This window comes from Etheostoma spectabile, chromosome 4, assembly GCF_008692095.1.
Source record: "Etheostoma spectabile isolate EspeVRDwgs_2016 chromosome 4, UIUC_Espe_1.0, whole genome shotgun sequence".
Taxonomy (NCBI): Eukaryota; Metazoa; Chordata; class Actinopteri; order Perciformes; family Percidae; genus Etheostoma; species Etheostoma spectabile.
Genome location: NC_045736.1, coordinates 8,506,852 through 8,515,886, shown reverse-complemented (window position 1 = coordinate 8,515,886; position 9,035 = coordinate 8,506,852). Strand labels below are relative to the sequence as shown.

At 39.2% G+C, this 9,035-nt stretch overlaps 1 protein-coding gene across 3 annotated transcripts in view; it reads right to left on the bottom strand.

Moving 5' to 3' along the window:
* Positions 1 to 765: 765 nt before the first annotated feature.
* Positions 766 to 9,035, bottom strand: part of LOC116688344 (ras-related protein Rap-1A) — a 23,223-nt gene continuing 14,953 nt past the window's right edge. For all 3 annotated transcript variants that reach the window (XM_032514343.1, XM_032514344.1, XM_032514345.1), the window contains exons 6-8: positions 7,636 to 7,779; positions 7,112 to 7,241; positions 766 to 1,163 (exon numbers count right to left, since the gene is read on the bottom strand). In XM_032514343.1, the coding sequence (XP_032370234.1) occupies positions 7,152 to 7,241; positions 7,636 to 7,779 (234 nt within the window). In that variant the 3' untranslated portion in view covers positions 766 to 1,163; positions 7,112 to 7,151. The remainder of the gene's footprint in view (positions 1,164 to 7,111; positions 7,242 to 7,635; positions 7,780 to 9,035) is intronic.

Sequence of the window (9,035 nt, the reverse complement as noted above, 5' to 3'; positions counted from 1 at the left end):
AAAATCAATATTCGTGAATATTTAATAACGAACAAAATGTAAATATGCAATACCTATTTTGTTCCAAAAGACACCTTTTAATTTTCACTCTTCTCAAATAAGTCAAATCCGCTTTGGATAAAAGTTTAATTCACAAAAATACATTGACCAATATAATGAAAATGTACTAAAATGTACTTTAATAATCCATAAAAGCTGGAACATCATTGACAGAAAAACACAAGAAGCATTATTAGAGTTGGTTTAGTATAATATATTTCAGCTTCAAGAGACATAGAAATCAATCCTTATTTTCCCCATATTTCTTCTATAAAAGACCCATTTTTTCTGAAGCATTATTATGCAAAAAAATGGCATTAGAATATATTATGGGAGCTATGAAATCCCAGTGACTGAGTATAAAATTAAGTCACATCAGAGAGAGATATTCGCAGAAGAGAAGTCCATGAACAACAGGGCAAACAAAGAAATAAAGAATAAAAATAATACATATTATAGACCTTGATCTATCATCACTGACATGACAGGCATGGAGAATAGGTGTATGGCTATAAAAAAAAAAAAAAAATGCTCGCTCTTCCACTTGAAAACATCTACACTTAATAACTGACGCATTTTTTCATGCTCATATTTGAAGAATATTTATAATCGTACAACTAAAAAGAGGTCAACTTCCATGTCTTTCAAATACGATATTGAAAAAGATGAAAAATACTGAATACAAGTTTTAACTTTGTTTTCCTTCTTTTTAACGCTGTTATTTTTCTTTTGTTGAACTGTCAAAAAATGAAAATAAGGGGGCTGCACTCTGGCCATGTAGGCGGCTCATGGACACTTTTTAAAAAAACTTTCAGAGGCTTTTTAACATCATCATCATCATCATCATCAGTTTGTGGTGTTTGTTGGTGCAGAAAATGGAGACTGTTCGTTCAGGTTCACACTGAAACACACAGAGGAAGGTCCTCAGAGGTGAGAGACCAGAGTGTTCCATCTCTTTATTCACTCTCTCTGGTGTAGATCATCCTCTTCTTTGATAGGAGCAGTTCAGTCAGCTGATTCACCGTTTATGGCTGATGGAGGGAGGGGATGGGGGTGGGGAGGGGAGGGGCTGTTGGAATGCTGGCACGTTCCAATCAGGGCAACAGTTCTTCATTACAGCATTTCTGCAAGACAGCACAGTGGTTAAGTCCTCATTTCATCGCCTGACTAGGAATTCCAAAACCATCTACAAAATGTCAGTTCCCTCTAGTGGCCTGTCAATGGCATTACATCTGTGAGAGGAGAAAACAAATCACATCCACCCACTTAAAATTAAGTCATATATCAAGCTAGAGTAACATGTTGATCTTATTTCTTAAAATGAAATCAAATAAACATCACAAATTTGCCTCAGGGGGCTTTACAATCTTTCCAGCATTAACAGGTGAAAAGAAATTAAAGACACCTTAAGAACAGCAACAGAAGAGAGATCCCTGGTCCAGGATAAACAGGCAGGCATGTAAACATATGCAGTTTATGAAATATAAAAGTGTGAAACACACACACACACACACACACACACACACACACACACACACACACACACACACACACACACACACACACACACACACACACACACACACACACCACACACACACACACACACACACACACACACACACACACACACACACACACACACACACACACACACACACACACACACACACACACACACACACACACACACACACACACACACACACAAAAAAGAAGTTCATGACATTATGGCTTCAGCATGCATACCTATAAAGTGTGATTCTTACTAATGTTGAAATCAAATGTGCACTAATTATTGTAATAGCTGAGCAGTGCCACACATGTATTTAGAATCTGTTAAATCAATCAAACTCACTAAAATACATTAACTTGCCTGTATACTCTTCATGAAAGTGCTTCATTTTTAGGTCAAACTAATGGCCTCAGGTTTTTACCAAAAGCAAAGCCTAAGGGCGGAACACAGATAATAATCCTGCAAGTGCTTCCTCAGCTGGCTCTTTGGAGGGGCGGGCATACTACAATCCAGCTTAGTGAAAGTTTAATCAGGAAGACCCCCTTTACTCACTCATTCATTCTTATCTCTCCTTGCCTCTCTCTCTGGCTTCTATTCTGTGGCCGTTCACTCCTTATAGTCCAACCAGATCTTACCACAATCTCTCTTAGCCAACCACATCCTCGCTGCCAAACTTCAAAATCTGTTCTCTCTGCTGCTTGCAGTACAAATGGATGAGACCATCCTTCACCCCCAGTGATCATAATATCAGCACCCAGTCGTGCTCCTCATGCCATCATCCAGCCAACTCTCTTCTTCACCACCAGTGTCTAGACCCCAGGGGGAAATATCCCAATCTAATTATATCATCACTACCCCCTAAATATACCACGTCACAATGGGATCTCATTGCCAAAACCTTTTATCATGCACTGGAATAAAAATGGATTGTTCTGTCTAAATGAAGACTCTCCTGATTGAACTGGGCAGCGAGTGCAGTTAACTGGTCTCAGGGTGCCGAGGTGAAGATAAGCCAATAGAGCTTTTTCACAGCAAACCTGTTGACTTGTGATGGATAGGAAGCACAGACAAGATTAACGATGGCTTTATTTCAATTAAATGTTCCAAGGCCGTGTTATTACACATGCTACTTCAGATCACCGGCACGACCAACTGGGGCACTTGGAATGTAGCCGGGACTAATGTCAGTGGTTTTCCCCTGTGCTTTTGCTGCTGTAAAGGCTGCTTTGAAAAGACCTTATTGTGAAGTCTGTTACAGAGAGTTACATACAACAATCTCAGCTGAAGTAACATCCAAGATAATTTCCAGATTTCAAAGTTTAAAAGACAACCCAGAGCTTAATTACAAAGTCTATAAACTCTAATGGCAAAGTCACGTTTTGCGGTGATAAAACATACGAGCACATCTGACTCAACACTGTGCCGTTAAGCAACAAGAAAGAAGGCCCCTTTGCTGTAGGTGCCCAAAAGAGTCTGAAAAGATGCCTGTAAGGTATGTCCAAATTTCTCTCAAATATATAGTTACACTAGATCTTTAAAGACACACTGTCACTTTTTAAACTCCCTGTCTCCAGCATGTTCAACAAATTCCGGGTTTAAAATGTCTACAGAACTGCAAATACTAATAGTCTGCACCTTAAGAATCAAAATACCATCATATCAGATATGAGCTCCCTGTCGGTTTCTGTCAGACTACCAGTGAATATAGAGAACTAAAATCTGAGACTGGCGGCTCATAAGGTCAGCTAACTGGAAAATGCCCATGTTGTACAAAGTGAAATGTCCCATTAACTCTCTCTCTCTCTCTGTCCTATGCGAGGCTGGCACTGTTCTCCCTCTCCGAGCTTGTGTGTTGTGAGCAGTGGAACAGTGGGGCTGTAATCCCATTAGTGTTGGTTCATTGGGCTGGCCAGCGTGTAAAAAGGTGTGGGGGGGGGGGGGGGGGGGGGGGGGGGGGGGGGGGGTCAGTCACCGCCCCAGGGCCCACTCACACATTGGACCACTAACTGACCAACACAGATGGATTCAGACAAGGAACGCAGTGGGTGGTTTAGTGGCCCTGTTGCCTGGGCTGGCCACAATGGTACTGTCTGTTTCATTAATTCCATGTTATCTGTAACATCAAAAGTTTTTTTATTTCCCTCCCGCCCTGCAAGTTAAAAGTGAAGGTAGATATAAAATCACTGCTGCTGGCCAAAATGTGTTAAGAGTGATGGTAAAGCATTCTGAGAAACTTTACCCTAACCAAAGCTGTTGAAAAACACTTGTAAACTGTAAGTTGTTCAGCTACACCCATTTTAATTTCTAAATAACAAAGAGGCCCCATTACTGACACCAAACCACACTTTGTTACATCTGTACATTTTTTATCAACGGTTTATGCTTTTTATTCAATGCTAGCCCACTGCACAAAGATCCCACCGTCTAGTATAGAATGCATTACTCATGGGTTTTGATATTGACTGCCCTGTATGCTATAGGAGGTGCTGACAACAGATTTGAGGGGATGAATGAATTGATCACATCAAAGACAATGGTCTCTCTTCTGCAGCAGTACTGATCCAGAAACACTCCAGGAGATTCAGCAGAAAAGATGTTTGATACTGTCAGCAGAGAATATAGATATGACTATGTGATAATGAGATACTTTTATAGAAATTATTTGTCCACTCAAAGAAAAAAGGGTAAGCTACAGGACAGTAGCTCTAAACATGGTAAAGAGTCAGCATCTAGGACACTGCAGCATGGTTGACAACCATAGAAATGACAGCTCGTACTGAAGTCCTCCAGTTTAAGGACAAAGTCTCTCCAGTCATCTTGCCACCCTGTTGGACATTAGTTTCACTGACCAAACACAGTGGCTGTCGAACTGAATTCAGGCCTCCTGTATCATCAACAAACACAAAAAATGTTGAGGCCTTGGTTAGAATGTTTGTGACTTTCCACTGACAATCCGAAAATCACACCCCCAGACACGGCTTGAACTTTTCGGTCAAGCTCTCTTTTTATTCTTCACACAACAACTTTTAGTGTGTACATCGGAGTGCAACACCATCAATGCCTTTAAGAGACACTGCTCTACACCCTGCCTTTGAGAATGGCCATGGGGAACAGTTCTTTCCAAGCATAGTGACCCCTTAAGGCTCATACCTTTATTGTTTGGAAATACTGGAGGCCCAACTAAGTACCGTAATCTCCCTGTGAGGCTGGACACACATAATGAGATCTCACAAGATTTGCCCAACTGACTGAACCTAAACTCATCTTTCAAAGGAAACTTTCCACATCAGGGTGGAAACATTCCAACTGTGACTTTCTAAGTCGGTGGGATAACTGGGGTTAAATCTTATCTGGAGCCCATAGCAACCTCTGACCTACAGTGGGTTTAGGGTTAAAGTGACCAGCAGCTAAAATTAGAATTGACCAATATGATGATACATACAGCAAGATAATAGAGATTTGTCCCGCTCATACCAGGTAGCTATAGCTTTACTACTTCTCTCTTTTTAAAAAGGTCATTTTTGCAAATCTATAAGCTTTACGGTAATTTTGGCATTATAGGAACCTTGCACAAATTTGGAGGTACATTGATTTAACCAGGTATTTAACTTACTAAATTATCAACAAAAGCTACCTGGTTAAATATTTATTTATAAAAGTTTCATAGCTGATTTTCCAGAAAATCAGTGACAGAAGATTTTGTTTTGAAATTGACAACCCTCAAGCTAAAACATGTCTTATCATGTCTAGAAAAATGTTGTTACAATTAGGCAGGTAAGGCAATGTTTACAAAAGAGGCTACAGGAATGGTAGCTCCAATGTACTGTCAAGCTCCAATCCAACACCTCGTATGGATAAAGATTAATTATTGCCTCACATACAGTAAATAACAGTAAATATCAGTTAAGGCCAGTCTAAAATTAGTAGACTAGCTTCTCTGTTTGGAAGGATTGACGGGTATAAGCAGCGTGGTTTACAGCTCATGTCTGTTATCAGACTTCCTCATTACCAGTTTCCGGCCACACTGTAAAAAAATGCTGTGAATAAACATGAAAAAAGAAGAAGCGATTCAGATTTTCCTGGGAAACAACCTGATGACAGAGCCGGATTTCCTCAGACCTAACCAGCTGCTGCGGTCTGCTGAGGTCCATGTTTAATTCCAGCCATCATACAGTGACTCATTCAACAGCAATGAAGAAAGAAATTGCTAATGAAAGCACTTTACACTTTTGAAGGCTGACTCAGGGGGTGTCAGCCTGCTCCGAAACATTTATTAGATCTGTAACTAATCAGCATCAAAGAAATGCTATTCATTGCCACATGGTGACAACTGCAGTCATTTTTAGTAAGTGACAAGACATGTCCATTACATACAACTTACGAAACAAATGTCTGACTGATCAGTTGTCATGTGGAATAGTTCTTGCTCTTGGACAAAGACAAGGTTTAACTAGGGCTGCACGATATAAGGAAAATATGCAATACGCAATAATGTTCTTGAATATTGCGATAACAATATAACTTGCAATACATTAAGTTCTGCATTTCTGTTGCTTTCAGTATTCTGCTAAATACAACACATTGTTGAATTTTAAACAAATGAAAAGTAATCATTTCTAACACTTTTATAAACAAAGTGATCATTTACTAGAACATAAATGTCACCACTAAAAAAAAAAAAAAAAAAAACCAATGAGTTACATTTTAAAGTGCAGTTTTCTCAGTATCTTTGGCGATATGTCGCAGCCTTTCGCAATATGTTTATTGCAATGGCGATTAAAAAAAAAAAAGTATATATATATATATATTGTGCAGCCCTATTTTTAACCCAGGACTAAGAAGAATTACACTGCCATCAACGCCAATAAATTGCACTGAAAAACCTACACGCAAAACATGTTAACATATACAGGGTCCTGTTGCTGGTTAGCTTAGTTGATAGAGCAAGTGCACATATATAGAGCTTATTTCTCAACACAGAGGGTTCAGGGTTCAAGTCCGACCTCTATCGGTTTCTTTCCCTTCCCTCTCCCCTTTCATTTTTGAGCTGTCCTGTCTAGTAAGATGAATCCAGGTCAGCTGTTAATATGAAAAGTAAATTCTTTATTGGAATAAACTGACCCTGTTGACCAAGTAAGTTAACTTAATTTTCTAAAGAATCTTTTTTTATTTTTTATTATTATTATTATATCTTAATCATTTTTCCACTCATAGTATCTGCCTGGAGGGGGGAATCTCACTCTGAAACGCACCTCACAAGGTTTCTTCAATTTTCCTTATGTGTTTAAGTCCTCCATTAGAAAGCGTAAGAACAGTAACCACCATTGACACAATGTAATATTAGGCTATTCAGATTAATTTGCCTCTTCTTCACTGTAGGCAAACAATCCTGTAATAGACTGATGAGAACTAATGATAACGGCAACTGATGGAAGAAGCACCGTCCAAGAACCCGACGGACTGCCTATCCATTGTGACCTCATGAAAAGGTAAGCTGCTGGGTCTTTATGTCTTCCACTATGTGACAATGTGGTACAACATTATAGACATACACACCTGGCTCAGAGCTGCTGCTGCAGGGGCTGGAGGGGAGACTTTAAAGCAGGACACAATTGGATTTCTTTTTTGCCTTCTTCTTTTCCACTGGCGTTTTCCTATTTATCTGTCTGACCAGGTCATAGAAGATCTAAGAAAAGACATAATAAACAAAGAGAAAACTCTCAATGATTTAACAAGCACTCCTCTTTCACACAGAGCAGGTCTTAAACACACTATGGCACCTTTAGCATTTGAAGCCTCATCCCTAAATGGATGGATACCGCCGTTTACACACAGTTGGTTTGATAAGAGTGCAGCACTGAGTAGTGAGTATAATCAAGCTAAGCTCATTACCACCTGCATCTTGAATAAACCCTACTTGCCTTTGTTAAAAAAAAAAATTCTGATAAATTCACTCTTACAATAGTTCAGCATTTAAATAATCCCTTAAGAGATAGATGTAATATTGGGGCTGGTCTTTGAGGACTAGTTCTTTACGATGTGGGCACATTCCCCAGAGGTTTGTTTTGGGATATACTCACATCGAGGACGTTGATCTTTGACTTAGCAGAGGACTCTAAAAAGGCACAGTGGTTCCACTGTCTGGCCAGGTTCTGGCCCTGTTCCTTTCCCACCACACGCTCATCCTCCAAGTCGCACTTGTTGCCCACCAAGATCATCGGCACCTGAGGACAGGCAAAACAAAGTGAGTATAAAATCCTTTGAGGCAAGTTTGTGATTTTGAGATATAAAAAAAATGATCTAGACTTGACTTTGTACATTTAACCAAAATTGATTTTTCACCCTTTTAAAAATTGTTCATTTGTACAACATTGGGGCTAAATGACTACATCAATACATACGAGATTGTCATTACCTATAGATGAAAAACAGATTTGAAGCAATGAAAAATGGTAATCAAACACCAATGTTTCTGGCATTATTTTAAGTAGTAAGCCCATACAAAAGAAATAGAGAAAAGGAGGTAGAAGTAGAGAGGAACAATTAGGAAAGAGAGTTAGACAATAGAACTGAAAATTTGAAAAAAAAAGTAGCAAGTTTTGGAACAGGAAGTAACAAAACATAGGAGATGAAAAAATGTTGGGACAGTGAGGACATTCACCTGCTTTAATGTCCATTTTTAAGATGTGATTGCAAAATGTGTGTGAAATGCCAAAAATTCTACATAAATCTTGAATATTGGCTGGAAGAGAAAATGTGCAATATCAAGCCAAGATGCAATGCCAAGGGATGGAAAGAGATCTGAATTAACTGGCGTGGCCTGCTGTCCTTCTGTAGACAAAGCTTTGGGTGGCATCTTGTTGCCTGCACATATCAGTATGTCCAATAAACTAAATGCTTTATACAGGGTGCTGCCTACCCCTTGAAACAACAACAACAACAACAACAATTCAAACCATGTAGGGCCAACTCCACTCACACATCTTTGCTGAGCACACTGGTGACATTTACGTTTGTGACGTCCAATGCCAAGGATGGACACTGAGACTGGAACGAAGTAAGAGTAATAACAGGACAATATTTGTCAACAAATGCTGAACTCATGTGCATCCGCAAAGTCCAAGAGTGGAGACAAGCTTATTAACATCTAAGGAGTCCATTAATTTCAATTTGAAGGATTACAGGGTCACAAAGACAGTCAAGGAAATCAATCCACCCCTATGGGAAGGCAAAAAAAATCATTTAGGTTACACAACAGTGACAAAAGAGATTAACGAATCAATATGAACTTGCAATGAATGCAATTACTTTTTTATTTTCTCTCTTTTTTTCAAGAAAAGAAATCCTAAACCGAAAAACACAACCAGAAAACATAACCAATGACATGTGCAGCTGGTTTTGGAATCTCCCAAATACCCAACACTTCCTTTTTTGTGCCCCAAGTCACGTGTTTTAATAACCAAGGTCACCAAAAAAAAAA